This window comes from Diceros bicornis, chromosome 11, assembly GCF_020826845.1.
Source record: "Diceros bicornis minor isolate mBicDic1 chromosome 11, mDicBic1.mat.cur, whole genome shotgun sequence".
Lineage (NCBI taxonomy): Eukaryota > Metazoa > Chordata > Mammalia > Perissodactyla > Rhinocerotidae > Diceros > Diceros bicornis.
In genome coordinates this window covers 34,068,478-34,086,973 of record NC_080750.1, presented here as the reverse complement: position 1 = coordinate 34,086,973, position 18,496 = coordinate 34,068,478, and the positions used below count along the sequence as shown (strand labels likewise).

Genomic DNA, 18,496 nt, shown 5'->3' with positions numbered 1-18,496 from the left:
AAATATCTATTTCTTTAGGATATTCTAAAGAGGAACTTTCTGAAGGTATTGCCAACATTCACAATAATAGGCCCACTAACTTCCTGGGGGTAATATAGAAATATGTACATTTTCTGGGCATGGAATTTTGGTCTGAGCTCTCTGCAAGTTCAAGTTTCATCCCAGGGATGGGGAAAGAAGATTCTGAAGTCTCCATTGAGGAATTATTTCTTATTTTTTCCTTAGAGATTTGGAATAATCTTCAAAAGAGACTCCATAGAAATGGTTGTTAATTGAATAGGAAATAGCTACTAACTTTCACTACTGTTAGCCCAAGCTCGCGACTGGGGATATTCCTTGTGTTTTTCTTGTATGTATGATGGAACACCAGCTGAACTGGAGTATCCAGGTTGGCAGTTATTTATGCTTTTGGTTATTTCTTTCAACGATTGTAATAGGTCAGTCTAGTATGTTCATATTTCTCTACTGTTATTCATGATATAGAGTCTCAGCAAATGTGACACCAGGAGACGCCATTTTTCAGGAAAATAAAGAAAAGATCATAAGGATCAAAATCAATAGCAAAATGTCCCAGAACATCTTCATTATGGGTGTACTGAGGATATGTCTGTTTAGGCAAAAACAATAGAAATAGAGGAGAAGGCAGAGGTTAAAAGGAAGAAGGATATAGGCAGGAGGAGAAGAAAGATACAGATAGAGATAGAGAAAGCGAGAGAGAGATATTGTAGGTAACTTCTATAGAGATGCTCAGAAACTTTAATTTATTGATCAGTCAATACAACAGCCTATGGTAAATCTCAGTTTTCCTCTTAAAAATTTGTGCTTGGTTTCTATTTCATGTTTCCAAGCTAAGAAATTTAGACTAATAAAAGTTTAAATTAATGTGTACTTTGAAAGATCCCAATGTAGCATCCAACTTCATGTCTTATACCCACTAACCTTATTGTATAGTTTATGATTCAGAGATAAAAACAATATCTAATAGAAATACATTAAAAATTGTTAGTATATTATTATGTAATTATTTTCAAAGAAAGAAATAGAGAAGTCCCTGCTCTGAAGTATGTAAATAAAAAGGAGAATGGTTTTCTATTTAGGCTGTGTGAATATGTTGTATGTGTAAGTTTCTTTGCTCTTTGTGAGATGGTCCATTAATCTGAGAAAACTTCTGAGTATTCTTTGTGATAAAATAAAAGATATATTTTACAATAGCCACATTGAAACAAAATTCTAAGAAGAAAAGGTATGGATGGAAGCACTTTTTATCATCACTCAAGTTTCTTATATCTTCCCTTCTTTTCACTTTAATGATGTGCCAATTCAGTTTTCTTCGCATTACCTTAAGTAACCGGCAAGAAAACAAAGTTCTGTTAACCAGGACAAGGGTTTAGCAGAAGCAGTGGTAGAAAGTTTTTTTCCAACTCTTTATAACTACCATAACAGCATTTCACATTAAATTGACACCCAAAGCTTAACCATAGAATGGACAAAGGAATAATATACATCTTTCTATTTCTTTATTTTATCTTTATCTCACACATCTGCATTCATACCAAGGACATTTTTCGTCTATTTTGATTGTGTGCTTTATGAAGTAGATGATGTACCAAGTAGATGATGCCATTCCTGTGATGAATCAATAACTTTTCCCTAGCTCAAACTTTTTAACTACCTGCCTCTCATCATGAATTATTTAAGATAATTCTCCAGTCACATATTTAAAAAATCTACTTGAAAGAAAAGATCAAATGATTTTTTGAAATGACACTGCGTTTAAAATATGTAGCCATCAATTAGCCATTGCTATTTTCTTCTTTCCTAAGAACATAAAGAAATGACTCCAATGACTTTACTTTTTTTGCTTGGGTTTACTGTCCATGGATCTTGCTATCTTCTTTTTAGAAAGTGTTAGTCTTTTATTCTAATGACTCACAATAGAACAAGCAATGACATATGTTTTTCTAAGTCATTTGAAACTCTTTCACTTGAGAAAGGACTGTATAAAACAATCTGGGTTTGGTCAATTTAATATAGATATTTTTAAATAGGAGAACTCATGGCAATATAACACCTTTTCTTTTGGAAGAAATGGAAAGATTAAGGATGTAAGAAGAAACGCTGGATTTTTCAGATTTTGCTGAATATATAGCAGTATCCTTATTGTTTTCAGTGAAACTATGAACGGGAGAATGTGTAATAAAACTGCACAATTTGACAGATTTAGACAGCTGGCTCCCTCACAAGAAGTTCACATTTTGTTAATGTCACCCACGTTGAATAAGGGACGATTAGATGGTAAGGTCCATTTACAAAAATGGTTGTCAGGACATTTTTTTTTTTAATTGTAAAACTTTCTGTGATGGAATTCAGTAAAAGGGCTATGAAGAGAAAGCAATGGAGACAAAAGATTGCTATTAACCTACAGATGCAGGCTACTGCAGGGTTCACTGCAAGATTTGTCACACTGTTGGGCCAATGAAGTGCTAGTGTGACTAGAAGGGACCACCCCTTTTCTGGGGTAAGAGGGCAATTTGGTCTCCATGCTCATTTAATCCTGAGACTTCTTTGAATAGACTGTCAATTGAATCTAAATTGTGCAAAATTATGCATGCACTTTTTAATGCAGGCTATTGTTCACTAAGCACTGAACCAAGATTTCTCAACCCATTTCCATTTGGCATGAGGTCACTTGAAACTTAAGTAATCATATATGGAAGACAAGAGCAGTGTACTTAGCCAACCTTTCTACATTGTGGTTTCTATATAAATGCTCACTGTGCTTTAATTGCAAATCTCTCACTTTAAAACAATAGAGAAATGCTAGTTACAAGATTTTTTTTTTTTTTTTAATTGAGGCTCATACTCCTAAAGGTAAGGAGCAGGTTTAGAAAGTCAGCCTGTGCTGTACAATCTATACTACTCTCCAATTTAGATTCTGGAGGAACAGATGTTTACAGAAGGACAACCTATAGTGGGTGTGTGCATGTCATGAGTAGATGTTTTTTCAGTAGTGCAAAGAGCCCTTATAATTTTGTTATAACCCAAACATGGAGAGCTGGCCTCGAAAACCATTAAGACAAATGTCTACTGGACTTTTTGCAGTTTTAAGTTAGAACATGGCATTTCTTTAAAAACTTGAACAGAACATTTACAGAAAATTTATTCATACATTAACCAAAGAGGATTTTCATTGAATTCTGAAAGAACATATACATTAAAAGTCATATTTGGCAAGAATTATTATATTAAAAATTTGTACAAGTGACAGCTTACATAACCAAGATTTGTTAAAACCAGTGAGCTCTTCTCCAGTGAGGTTCGATTCAATGTGAAATCTGCAACATTCTAATTACATATACTCTGACCATCTTGCTATGGTGAAAAGCACTTTACAAATGTTTAATGCTGGAATTTTATAAGGATTGGCTGTTTTCTTGCTTTTTCATCCGTCGTTAATGATTACATGTTGGCACAAGGATACATTGCTAGATTAGATCCACAGCACATTAAAGACTGTTTCTCACTCCCATTCTTTCCAATTAAGTTGGTGAAAAATGTAACTTTAGTATTTTACAGGACAGAGTAAAGGTGTTTCATCTAGGTGATGTCTATATTATAAAAATAAAATAAAAAATATAAATATGTAACACAAACCCAGTGCCTATTGTTAAATAAAATATACAATAAAAGCAGACCTTTTAGGAAGATTGGTTTTAGAATACATGTGCTGTTAGGATTTAATTATAAAACACTTGAAAACAATCTTGTGATTAAGCTAGAGTAACCAGACTTCTCTGCCAATAAAAAGGTAAGTGTGTAACATTCTGTAATTGGATACATTGATAAAAATGAAGATTACAATTTTATATCAAGTTGCCCATTTAGAAAATCATCAGGGAGTTCTGAAACATTCTCTCATATTATAGTCCTTTAATATAAAAATATTGCCTTTTTTTATTAGATCCATCAGATTGCACAGCAATGTTTCAAAACTCCATTAAAGTTGACTTTCATTATTACAGACAGAAAATTCCTGGGAAGTCAAATAATATCTTCTGGTGACATAAAAATTCCGTTATCAATTTACAAAGGAATTTTTGTGTAAATTACTCCACACAAGGAAATATATATTTTTAAAACCCATCTGTTATGCAACCATGCGTATAGGGGTTGTGAGTGTGTGTGTGTACGTGCATATGCGAACACTGTGCCAACATACACACACAGGATCTGCACATTTCTGAAAATTATTTTTAAATTAATAAAAGAAAATGAAATCACAGGAGTGTGTAGCAGGATAACAGTCTTTCTTTTTAATGACAGGATAAAAAATAAATGCCCATTGGAAGGAATATTCAAACAGTCCCAGAAACTATACAATGTAACTTGTTAGATCCAGCAAATAAGATGTCATGTCAATGATCTGATCAAGAATACCTGCCCTGGTCACTCTGCGGATGTTTCTGTCCACTTGTTCACATTGGGGACCAAGATATCCTTTTTTACAGAGGCACTTGTTCGGTCTAACACAGACACCTCCGTGACGACACGCTGGCTCACATTTTGCTGGGAGAAAAAAGGGCAATAAAATCACACTCTCATTCTGTAGGTCAGAAACAGCACCGAGTATGAGGCCAACAAATATTTGATGAGTAAGGGAAGGGAGGGAAAGAAGGAGGAATCTAATCACAGAATGATCCAAAAAATAATAAATACAAGAAGGAAAGAAGGCTTTCAGACCTGCAATTATTTGGTGGCCAGAACTCGGCAGACAATGGGAGACATTTCCAGAGAAGCAGAGATCATGGGAAACAATTTCAATCCCTTGCGGAACTGACTCTATTTAAAACGAGGATTTCAGTTCTTTCAAACCTCTGCTCCACTAGGATATTTCCAACAGAGGGCCTTCCAAAACTCTGTTTCCATTCCTCCAGGGTAGGACCTCTCTGTGGGAAGGGCGTGGCCAGAGAGGGAGGCCCAGTGGCTCCAGCTTCTCCAATGCGACATAAGGAATGGTTGGTTTTCAATTTTGGCTGGATGGAGTATCCACCACGTGGACTCCCTTGCATTCCTCCTATTCCTTGCCCCCACTGGGTGCACAAGCGTGTGCCTCATCTCTGATTACTCTCTGAAGCCCCTTCCTGGGGTCAGCGCAGTTGTCCAGTGAAAGATGTTCTCAGCAATCCTTTTCAGGGTTACTCTGCAGCACACAATCTCTTCATGAAAGAATTTTTACCACTACAATATAGGTAGGGAATGTCAAGATTTACTGCTAAAATGAGATGGAGAGATATAATTGGGTATATAAGTTCATTGTCTTTGATAGAATAAATCTGGGGTGTGAAGCCACTGTAGACAGAATCAAATTCCTTGAATACATGTCCTCATACTTTCAGGGAACAGGGTTATTTTAACCTTTTCATACGCATTAACCAAAATCCAGGGGTCTGTGGCTGACACAAGGAAAGGAAAGAACAAGAAGAAAATAGACTATTTTCTCCTTTAAATTCAAGGGAGATGAGTCAATTATGTGACTATATGAATAAAATTCTTGCTTGGGTCAAAAATATCATGAATATATTACATCTATAAAATGGTTCTGTTTTAGCTTATATATTTAAACTATTTAAACTGATTTAGTAGATAGATTAAAATACTTTATTGAAATAAAACTTCTTGTTAACTCAAAGAATGTCTATTTTCATTTATATCACATATTATTATTATTATTGTCTATTATAGTATGTATAATGCCACCTATATTCAAAATAATTTGTTTACCCTCAGTTTAAATATACTGTTACTAAAAGGCACTCAATAAATAATTGTTATCTGATGATTTGAGGTGACTTAAGAGGTTAGGCAAAATGCAAAGTAAGGAATAAAACAGAATGGACACTACATAAAGGAAGCAGAGAAAATAGATATTGTCAGGCATCAAAGGAAGCAGAAGGAAGATATATTATCAGGAATTAGAACATTACTGCATTTGAACACTGATTCTCATTTTTTTGTCAACTAACAAAAAGGGAGACAGACTAGGTCAATTAAAATGTAAGCATTTGTTTTAAATAATGCAATTACTTAATTTCTGTTGAGTTTTAATTATGATAGCTTTTTCCTAGATCTGTAACCATAATATTAATCAATGTCATAATGTTATTAGTGCTGAAGCAATTTAAGCTTGAAAGATATACTGTACATGTGACTTTAAATGTTGGCTACTTTTTGTTAGACAATATATAAAGTAAATAAATCAGAGTTATAATTTTTTGAAACAAATCATGTTTAGAATAAAGAAAGATGGCATTGATGAATTAAGAATAATATTAAATATTAATTTGGGACTTTAATTTTCATTGGCAAGACATTTTAATATCTGAAATAGCAGAGGTCAAAATATTTTGTAAGAAATATGTATAGGGTGGTTGTTGAAAATGTACTTTCAACATACACATCTTAAACTCTACGTATTTAAATTTAATTTTCTTCACACGAAGTAGAATTTAAACATCATTGCATGTAATTGAGGAAATCTCAAGTTGAAGGCTAGAATAACCCTGGAATAAATCTCCTTTGCTCTCTCCGAGCAGCTGCACACCCAGTTGATGGTTCATAAGGGAGTGGCGAAAGGAATTAAAAAATCTCATAATACGCCTCCAGATAATTGCGTTTTCCCCTTTTATTTAGTAAGACCCTCTGAAAAACCCTGTTTTTAGTGCACTGTGGCAAGAAAGCAAGCAGTAAAGTTAGGGAGGGCATTTATGGCGTGTCTGGAAAATGCTGGCACTTGGAAAGAGGGTTTGCTAACACTAAGTCATTGGCTGGTGTGAAATCTCAAACCCAGGACTGAGAGCCGGTAGAGATGATCTGGTTGTGCTGTTTCCATTTTTTACTTTGTGAAAGGACTCAATTATGTTTATGATTAACTTATACAAATGAGTTTGTTTACGAAAATGGGAAGGATTCCATGTACAAGTTCAGAAACAGACTGAGCAGTAAGATTATTGTAAATGTCCAAACCATTTTGAACACTAGATAATTCTAGAAGAAATAACTGATGTTAAGTTCTCAAGTTCCTAAGGGCTGCCTCATGCCTCGTCTTTCCCGGGGAGAACAGAAATACTCACCGATTCTGCAGAAGTCCCCTTCCCATCCTGGGCTGCAGCAGCACCTTCCCGTGGGGGTACAGTAGCCATTTCGACAGAGCCGGGAGCACTCCGAAGTCAGGGTCTGGGCAGGTTGTACCGTGGCTCTGCATTCCTCGGGCATTAGAGGTCTGCATCAAAAGACAACAGTTGAAAGTGTATTTTGGTTGAAAATCAATATTGGAATGAAATCTAGTGATTTTGTAGATTACAAAGCATATCTCTTGCTTTCTAAAGAGACCTTTCTTTTAAGTGACTCAGTCAGAAAGGTCGACAACCTTCTAAGAATAGAAAACACACTCATGAGGAAACAAACTAACCAGTTTTGAACCAAAAGGAACATATTAACATTGTAAGAAACTTTATCATGATCAGAACTCATTGATTAAAAATGTAATTATATTATATTGCTATTTTGGTGGCTAAGAATTTCTAGTAATTACAAGTTTAAAAACAAAGATGTATAGCTATTTTAAAACCTTTTATCCAGACCCACAAAAGCTTTTAGGAATAGTATCTGAGATAGATTTCACTTGTTATTGGCATATTTGGCATCATTACAGGGCTGAAGGCATTCATCAAAATGAACACTTGTAGCCTAAAAAGCTTGGGAATCAATTTTGTTTTAATTTTACATTTCTCTTGAGATACTTTTTTAAGATTGATTTTCTTGAAAGGACATCATAATATATATATGTGTATACTATTGACTCAAAGTTTAAACTCTTTATGCAAAGAATGATCCATATATAGAGAGATTTTATATACATACATATATATGTGTATATATAGATTTATATATTTATTATAATTTGATTTTGTCCTGCTCTAAAGAAAAAGAATGCTAATAGTAGCAAACAGAAACATCTTATCTGCCAAGTAAAAAGTCAGACTGTTTTCGTTGCTCTACAATTGCCATCATTTACAGAGGGACTGAGAGCCCTCCAGAAGATTTTTATGGTTCTTACTGTTTTTGAAATAAGAGGCTGTCTTTTGAGTTGGGTCAGGCTGGAATCATGGTCACCACTGCTCATTACCTAATCTTTGGGAAAAAATGTGTAGCGGTGTGCTTCTATCTGTCACTGCTACCTGTGCCACAGTGTGTGAGAAGGCTCTTTTCAGTTAAGGAATGTAAACAAACACTTCATCACCAGTCAAATCAGCACCATTAGGATGGCCAGGGCAGTTGGACTCCTTAAGTACCATAACAAAGAAGGTGATAATTATAGGTCAAAACCACCACAAGAGGTAAATGATATAGCTTTCTGGGAGAAGCAAATAATTAGGCCCTGTAGACCCAGTTTTCTTGAGATACGTTATCTTGTTATGCCCCTACGGCAAGATGAACAGTGATAATAATTTGGGGCCTGACCTCAGGCTGTTTCTACACTGACTCAAAACCATATTAAAAATATATAGTGACTCCTTCAGCTCCTCTTTCTAATAAAAGTCCCATTCTATGTTGAAAGGACTGTGTTTTGCAACTAATGTGACAACTTAAGGGAAAACTCTTGTAAATCTATTCAACCTCTTATTTAAATCTAGAACTGGTCAATTTATGTGAATCTTTAAGGCATTCCATAGTTTCACTCAGAAAACATGAACAAATATTTTCCATGTGTACCCCAAGGGAGTCTTTCTGAGAGTAAGGGCAGGGTGGGTGAAGGTGAAGTTAAATGGTCATGCCAAGGAAAGTGAGGGCATGATCTTCACCTTCTTATTGTTGTTTTGAATAACCCAACTCTGCTCCATTTCTTCCTCATATAAAATTCTTATTTTGTTTGTGAAACGATGGTGGCATTTTTTTTTATCAGTAGAAGAGCTGTTTTTCCACAGCCATGAAGCTCTTCTGAGTCACAGGCCGGGATCATTTACTAAGTAGCATTCAGTAAACAGATACTGTTCAGATTTTACAGGCAGCTGAAATTCTTCCAATTTCTCTTCGTTACTCACTTGTTCACTCTCCTTCTGACTCATTCAAGAAAAGAGACCCAGAAGTAGAGTGAGTCAAAAAGATACGACATGTTATATGTGATGCAAAATATGCAGGCACGTGGTTCTCGTGCTGTTCAACAAGATGGTTTATGCCTGAGCAGACGAATCTAAAGAGAAGACACCATTTAGATGAAGAAGGTACGTGACATCGGTTAAACAACAACCAGATGTTGCCTGTTTGAGGCAAAGCATGGGGGCGTTGATTCATGTGCACTGGGAAAAGGAATGAGGATATGAGAAAGAGGGATCCAATTTTGAAGTGCAGTTCTTCAGCGTAGGGTATCTAATTCTTGTTTCCCTGCTGATCCTTCAATGAGATGCTTGGGCTGTTCTTCACCAAACATTCCAACACGTGAAAACTCAGATTATAGAGGGAATTCTAAATTGTTTTTTCCCTAAGATTTAGTACATGCTTATCTATCTCTGGATGTAATTATTCATACTTGGGCATCTCTACTATAGCTTATATTAGACTGTGTGGCTGTCTTAATGTCATATATAAACATTATGATTCCCTTAAATTTTTAAGTACCTAGGAAAATAATCTCTTTTTTCTTTTATAAAGTTGACAAATAATATTTCTCACTTAGCATGTTAAATAAATCCTCTAGGATTAAAGGATCTACTGGGGATCCTTTAACATGAAAATTTACATAAAACATAGCCCATCACTTATAGGACTTCCCTTCTCTTAAGGCATGGGTTATCCTATCTCCCTTTTCCCTTTGCCACTGAAATGAAAACTTTGTGAGGGCAAAAGGTACATATTCAATCCTCTTCAAGTTCAGTCATTTACTCCGGCAAGTACTGTGCTCTTCATGGGGATAAGAACAAATGAGGGTCCTGATCCTCATGGACACACTGTGGGGAAGACAGATGTGCAAACACAAAAGTATAATGCACGTGATCTTGGTTATGAGACAGGTGCACACGAAGTAACACGTGAATACAGACAAGGGAGTCATTCATTTAGGATTGAAGGATGTTACAGAAAGATGACATTTAAGCCACCAAAGTATTTTATCTCCTTCAACTACTCATATTCATAGGAGCTAGGAAAATACTACATAGGCCTTCAATAAATGTTTATTAAATTGAATGGAATGCATACGTAGCAACTGTCTCAGATACTTTTTCTGGAATATAAACTCCATGAAGAGAAACATTTCTCTCTCTTCTCTTGTATCTCCCAGGACCTAGAAGAGTGTATAGTACATGGAAGATGCTTATTAAAAATCTGTTGAATGAATGAATGAAATTCATAAGAACAGGGAGTTTTAAAACGGTGTTTGTTTCTTTTCTACGCTATTGAGATATTAGGAATATATAGACTATTTTAGAGGAGGGAGAGCACTGAAATCATATTGCTATACTTTTATATCATAAGCATAAAACTAAAAACACTCCCTGTATTTCTACTTCCTAAATTAACTCAAGTCTCACGAAATTCTTCTAAGGCATGGTTAAATTCATTTTGAATGAAGCATTTTCACTAATTATAAGCAGAGCAAACAAGCAACAAGCTGAGAAGTAAGCATGACATAACGAGATATAATTGTTTCCTCCTCTGGTTGGGAATTAGGTCAATGTATTAAAATTAATTTTTCTGGTAGTAGACTTGGTCAAGTCTAACAAAGATTTTTGGTGATCCCAACCATTCCTCCTCTACTCACTCTTTGTTCTAGTGACATTTCTTCCTTTCATTGAAAAAAAATAGGGTTCCTTTACATGGAATAAGGAGAAAAGAAAAGGGAATAAAACAAGTAAATTTGAACTTTATTATTGTTGTCACCTTGAAATAGACCATCATATGTATATATAATCACTACATATACACAGCTAGGTGGGATCTAAACAGAAATCTAGAGACTATACCTGTGATAGAATAACTCACTTTTCATTCTTGCTTTTATTGGACTGGAAAATTCAGTGTTTTACTGAGGTATAATAAGAATTGCCTAAACAGTCTTGTTCTTCTTTTAAACAATTACTTTTTAAACTTTTGGACCCTCAGCTCTACTGAATAAAGTCCGAGGTAGCTTTCAAAATAGAAACCTTACCCAAGAGGATGTTTAGGTTTGTAATTAAGAATATATGGAGCCCATTTGTTGACAGTTATCCCTATAGTCCTCAATCTTAATTTAAATCAGAAAAACACATTTCCTCATCCCTTTACACATGACAAGTAACGAAACACTAAAGGGCTAGTGAAGAAAACTGCCCAACATTCTTTAACGTATAAAGCATTGTTTTCAGAAATTTAAGACATTTTCTTAGAAACCTACTTTGGCCGGTTTTGCGTAGTAGCATAAAGGTTTAGATACTTTCCTGAAATCAAGGAAGAAGTTGAGAAGCATAAGTAATTTATAACACAAACCTTACATGATGACTTTTTGTGACTACTAAGGCCGACAGTGAATATCTTTGGGTAGGTATTATGATGGTTTTAATTTTACAATATTTAATTTAATAAGTGAATAAATACAGCAATAAATGAGAAGTCCTCTGTGCATCTGAAAGCACAGGAATAAATTCTGTCTGAGCAGGGCTGCTCTTCAGAGTGAGTGTTGAAGAAATCTGTCTATTACGTCTTGTACAAAAATGTAAAGGGGCTCATTCCGAAATTTTTGTTAGGGATCCAGATTTAAATTCATGTTATTGTAAAATAAGGTATATAGATCATGAGTAATATTCATTTGTAAAATCTTGAGTCATTGGAAGTTTCAGAAGATGTAATAATCCTATAGTTTTTCTTAGACAACAGTCTGCTTAAAGACAACAGTCCGCTTAAGGATTTTACCGTTTCCCATCTGTATAGGAATAAGCACTAGTGTAGAGGTGCTATATCTTTTTTTTTTTTTGATGAGAAAGAATGGCCCTGAGCTAACATCCGTGCCAATCTACCTCTATTTTGTATGTGGGACGCTGCCACAGCATGGCTTGACAAGCGGTGTGTAGGTCAGCGCCCACGATCAAAACCCGTGAACCCCGGGCCACTGAAGCAGAGTGCATAAACTTAACCACTATGCAACTGGGCTGGCCCCAGAGGTGCTGTGTTATCTTTTAAATACTCATTTTAGTGCCTTTCTCCAAGGTCAATACACAAATTGATTTTTTTTTTAGTCTGGATCGTGTTCTTTAGTCTGCATGTTCACTAAATTCTTTTTGCTCATGTTGAAATTCCTCTTTTCAGCGTCAGTTTACCCAGGAGGAGTAGAATTTTGGATTCCGATGGACTTACAGCACATTTTGTGACTGCACATAGCCATTATGTGGCAGCTAGTAAAACGATAATACATTATACAAATTCAATTTGGCTGTGAGGAATCTCATACATTCGTGATACAATCATATTCCAGGTAGGAGAACAGAGAAAATGGAATCTATTTCTGGGTAACCAAGCAATATTGGTCTCATATGGGACTTCATGGCAGTGCAGATGGCAATAAACATTTTTGAACAGTATTTTTCAAGTACTATTTGAGGTATATCAAGAAATGGAATGTTTTAAGAGCTACTGCTTTCATTTTGTTCTTCCCATGTCAAGGAAGGCATTATATCATATGTAGGCTGCAGAAATATCTTTTTACGTATGTCCTAAGTAACGTTGATACTGCAATAAAGGGAAAGAAAACTTAAATTTAAGAATAACTCTGAATTTATGTACATTATGTATCATTTCTCAGACTACCACATTTCTCTGGTCTGAAACGTGTTGAAAAAATGGGGCTGGGCCTCGGCTGTTTTTTCTGTGACCAATGTTGTCTTCATTTTGAGGTCTGTGGTTTAAACGTTGAGCACATGCTCACTCAGAAATAGCACTGATTGGCATTATGGGCGCTAAAGTCAAAGAGGGCAGAGGCGGTGATGATTTGGTGAAGCGAGCCAGGGGTTTGGCTCTCTAGTGCTAATAAGATGACCAGAACTTTCACAAATATCCGCTAAATTTTGCTCTATGGTTAAAGATAACACAAGAAAATAATGAAGCCACTTATATTTTCCAGTGATTTCATATTCAACTTTATCCTCATGAGACAGGGCTGGTCTTGTTATCCCAAATTTAAAAGATCAGAACATGTATAAAGAGATTAAAAGGCTTTCATACAGCTAATTACAGAGAGTCTGGAACTCTCTCCTAGCACATTGTTCTTTCCACTCAACTGCTGCTCTTACTTTAGGAAAAAGGGAGCAAGGCACCTATATTTCAGGTCCTATTAAGCTCACTAACCTGACACCACCACCACAACACACAAGTATCTCAAAGGGTGTGTGGATCTCCTTCATTCAACTGTATCAGCTTAACTCAATCTATGTATTTTTGTGGGAAAATTAGGAAATGAAAAGTTAAGTATTTCCTTAAAGAGAAAACCTAGGAGAAAAGCTTAATAAAACTAGATGATAATGTCATCTGCTTTTAGGAAAAAAAAAAGTCCAATTTTATTAAATTGCCTTAGATGTTTGTTATATGGTTTGCAATGTCCGAAATTCAAGAAACTGGTCTACTCTAATTATTAGTGGTGAATATAGAAAAATAGGTGTTTCCACTTCAATTCAATGTACACGTTCCTAAAAAATCTTGTAGTCTACAGAATCGCATATTAAAAATAATAAGGCTTATAGGGAAAATAGGATTGAGGCAGACTCCTCAAGAGCTACGCAACTTTGTAACTAAAGCACTAACAAAAACAAGACTTGGTACCTTGGGAGAGAGTTTGTGCAACCCTGTGAGCAGGATGGCAGTAGCTGGAGGCTGCCTTGGGGGAGATTAGAAACACACAAGAACAAAATGGCGATGGAAGGGAAGCTTTGAACTCAGGAGGAAGGGCAGCCTGCAGAGAGCCATGCAAAGCTGGAGGAATGTCTCTTGGGGGAGGGAAACCCAGCGCAGGCATTTATGTTCCATTTTAACACTCAGCTGAGAAGGCTCCTTCTGCATGTATAACAGCCAGGCTCAGGGTTTGTTGCTTTTCTTATAATTCTGGCTATATTACTTGCTTGAAAAGCTACATAATTCCCATGTCATGCAGTCATCATTCTCTTTTATACCTGAGCTAATTAGAGTTAAAGAAAATCACACTGTAGCACAACACATTGGACCAGAAAGCCAAATCACTGAGTTTTGCCCACCTCAGTAACCACAGCCTTCTGGACCATTAATTCGGCAATTTATAATGTACAATGTTCTGGCATAATTTTTTTGTCCCAAAGTGTTATTTATCTCAGATAATATTATTTACGTTTTTGCTAATGTGAGCAATCACCTGATTTAAAGGGACAATAAGCTCCGTGGAGGATGGGACTAAGTTCTCATTTATATTCTCCCTCCATAGCACATAATCCAGTATCTTGAACACAGGAGACATGCAAGAGATACTTGTAGACTGATTCAATCTCCTGATTTAATCTTGGAATGTAAGTGTACTTTGATATGATTAAAAAAAAAACAGAAAAATTAAGGTACAATAAAAAGCCAATGCTGTTGCTTCCTCATATAAAGGAAATATATTCTGTTCAGAATTTTGTGTCCAAAATCAATTTTTCAACTTAAAAACTTAATTCATAAACCATAATTGACAAAAATGTTAGACACCACATAAGAAAAGTCTGTAATAGGCATTTTAAATAACACTTTGATTACAACATGATTCAAAAGACTTAAAGCCTACAGTATTTTTCTTTTAGAAATCATTTAAAAAAAATAAATCTTATTCCCACTTATAAAGCTGTAGATCTACCAGTGTATTAATTTTACATCATATAAAGGTGGAAATTTTAAATATCACTAAATGCTTTACAAGGGAAGTAAAAATTTGAAACAAGTTTCTGTCCTTTAAAAGAGCACAAAAATGTCAGTTTAAATTCTCTTTGAAAACTATTAGGGTGACAAATTTCCAAATTTTAATGTTACATATTTTTGATTGATTTGTCAATGTCGACCAAAAAAACTCATTTAAGCAACAGATTTTTTAACTCAGCTAAAATGAATTAGCAAAAAAAAACAATGCTGAGATGTATTTTTTTCTAAGTACACCTTCCTCTAGAAAACATCTTTTTACACATTTTTGTGGCTGTTTTATGCAAGATTAAATCTACCTTTATCTCTATCACAATATCTGATGATACATTGTGGGGAGAAACATAGGAATTAAAAAGAAAAGCTTTTAAGAGTTTTTGAGTCTTAAACGATTCTCATTTTGAAGAATATATTCTTCATTATTCATATTCTTTATTTTATGTCTTTTTAACAAATGCCATTTGTAAGTGGAAGTTTTCACAGCAATCTGTACAATTACTCTAGGAACTGATATTCCAACATTCAAAATTGATAGTTTAAGAGAGACTATAATTAGTATAAAGCAGAAAATTCCTTTGAATGCTACGGTCATATGTCACATCTCCAGGAAATAGGATACACACATAAGAAGCCTTACATAAGCATTTTAAAATAACATGGTCATCTAGATAAATTTTTTTTTATAAATCATCATATAATATTTTCTATTTATTTTGAAATAGGTGATGCCTCTACATTGCATTGTATGGATTACCAGAGTATGTTTAAGTGTGTGTGCGTAACATACATGCACATACACAAATCTTGGTAAAGTATGAATAACATTCTAGTTATATTTAGGCCATTACCATATATTAGATATGCATGCTCATCCATTCATTGGAAGTTTTGACTTTGATCTTATCCCATTCTTTTGTAATATATTTTTAAAATTTCAGATGCATCTGGTAGCTTAGAAAGGATTTGTTAGTTAAAAAGGTATTGTGTACCACAACATAAAATATAGTACACTAAGAATAAAATATAAGCTGGCAGATAAGTATATATCCATTTTTAGTCATTGGATATGTAGAAAAATAATAATAGCAAAAATGTGGAACATGCTTCATTGTCTTTTAGACTTCAAATCCACCATGCTGAATGGATTTTTATAGGGCATATACTTGTTCATGACCTCTAGTGTTAAGAAATTCTGTCATGTTTGAAAACTGGTCCCTAGTGGAGCCTGTGTCCCTGTTAATAGCTGAAAGGTCAATGGAGCTGCTAAACAGTTTGCATTACTGTCAGGGTGGCCATGAAAACACCGCCTGCAGCAAGAGGACTTGGCAGCTGGGTCAACAGGCACCGTGGGGATTTATCAACCTAGGGGGGCCACTTGCATAAAACTTCGACTGATGAATTGGGACTAGACTGGCTTATTGGGCTAAAGCCTCTCTATTATGCATGACTTTCTTTAGGATGGCAGAGCTGCCTGAGGCTCCCTGAGACATATGTGAAGGTTAAACAGAACTGATTTCCCCTTATGAGGTGATTTTTTGGGAAAAAAGCACTCTTCAGCATCCAGTATAATAAAGAGTAGGATGAAGATATTAAAAAAAAAATAAACAAAGAGCAGTAACTGGGGCCATTGACGGGAGAAGTAGTGTGGAGGCACGAGGAGCAGTTTTTGATATTGGTCACACAGGAGTTTGGGACCCGACATTTCTGTAAAATGACCTCTCAAGCCTGGAATTTGCATTGTTAATTTATAGACCTCTTAAGGGAAGGGTCTGTGTGACTTGGTTGGGTAACAGATAAGCAATATGTTAAAATACAGTAAGACTGCGTACATAGTAATTAAATCAACATGATTAAGAATAATTTTGTTTTACAAATTCCTGGAGAAATAACCCTGGAAATATTTCAAAATCAAAAAAAGGTCACTTGGTTTAAGTTCATCTGAATCTTTGTCAATAGTGTGAAAAAATCTGTGTTCTATAAAAATAATGCTTGGAAAGTCCATAACTCTGTTAGAATTCTTTAATTTCCACCTCCAGGAACATTTGTTTGATTCTGAAAAGATTTAATAAACATCAAGCATCCAAGGCATGACTTGGATATTTGAAAACTAGGTATTAAGAGCTCTTTAAAGCTCCACGGACACCTTTACCCCAGTTTTGAAACTAAGACAACCTTAAAAGTTGAGAAATCATCTGAAAATAATTCTTGAATGCATGGAATGAACACCAACAATATTAAAGAATTTAATATATTTTAAATATATTATTTAATTATCTTCACAGAGCACCACAGAAATAAGGCAGAGGCATAATGATCGTATGCACTTTATTGATGGGCAAAGGGACACAGTATATGAAATAACTTAATGCAGGGTCCCACACTAAAGAAGATTCAGAGACAAGACCAACTGACTCCTTGTCCTACGAGGATAGACTCACTCCTAGACTTGACCAGTCTCAGATGGCACTTCTAAGAGAAACTAAAATTATCACCCAGCTCTTGGGCTCAATGTATTGAAATCTGTTTTCTGGAACTGCTGGCTGAAGGAGCTCCCCAGACTAGGGCATGTAGAACCCAGTACTAGAGACTTTTTGGAACTTAGTAAGTTGGCCCAGCAAGTGGAGTGTTCGGTATTGATTTGATCTTCACTCCACTCTGCCATGAAATACGACTGCTCCACCTCTGCAAGATATTCCTGAAGTGTGTTCAATGTTCTAACATGGAGGCAAAATTCATCCCTTTTCTGCTTTTTCCTTAAATAACTCCTGAGTTCTAGTTAAGCCTTAGAGAAACTTGGTTGTATTCTTATTGAATTTTCATTATAAATAATGGCATTTTTGTTTGTTTGTTTGAGGAAGATTTGCCCTGAGCTAACATCTGTGCCAATCTTCCTCTATTTTGTATGTGGGTTGCTGCCACGACATGGCCACCAATGAGTGGTATAGGTCCACGCCTGTGAACTGAACCTGGGCTACGGAAGGGGAGCGTGCTGAATTTAACCACTAGGCCACAGGGCTGGCCCCAGCATTTATTTTTTATAACACGTTATCTTGCTATTCTTTTCTCAGAAGGATGCACACTGTAAATGATTTTAAAGTTATGTAAATGACTATGTAACATATAGCCTTAGAGCAAATTGTCCTTACAGACTGAGGGGGTAATACTGGAACCTCATTTGCTTTTGCCAAAATGACCTAAGAATATTGCATATGGTTTCTAAACTCCCTTATCTTTCTTATACATGAGTGTGTGCATGTTTAGGGAAATGTAGAAAAAACATAAATGGTATAGTGAGTAAGAATGTAACTTTTATGACACATAATATAGAATATAAAAATTTTATAATTTGCTATTATTCTCTTCCAGGGCCATAAGTCAATTGATGTTTGAAAGTTATTCTGAAAACATTATTCTAACAGGTCTAGGGCTCCTCCCCAAGAATTCAATAACCTAAGATTTTAATTTCAATTAGATTTTTGATATAACAAGAAATGTCTGTATACTGTTTTTTCAGTTGTTGATGAGGCTCTTTCTTCAAATTCTCCCTCAAAAGTTTTAG

At 35.2% G+C, this 18,496-nt stretch overlaps 1 protein-coding gene across 3 annotated transcripts in view; it reads right to left on the bottom strand.

The window, feature by feature from the left end:
- Positions 1–1,955: 1,955 nt before the first annotated feature.
- HHIP (hedgehog interacting protein) overlaps positions 1,956–18,496 on the bottom strand; it is an 88,417-nt gene continuing 71,876 nt past the window's right edge. Inside the window, exons 12-14 of one of the 3 annotated variants that reach the window (XM_058550134.1) lie at positions 7,131–7,279; positions 4,438–4,566; positions 1,956–3,608 (exon numbers count right to left, since the gene is read on the bottom strand). In XM_058550134.1, coding sequence (XP_058406117.1) covers positions 3,598–3,608; positions 4,438–4,566; positions 7,131–7,279 — 289 coding nt within the window. In that variant the 3' untranslated portion in view covers positions 1,956–3,597. Of the gene's footprint in view, positions 3,609–4,290; positions 4,567–7,130; positions 7,280–18,496 lie in introns of those variants that run through there. The other 2 variants (XM_058550133.1, XM_058550132.1) reach the window with 2 other exon arrangements.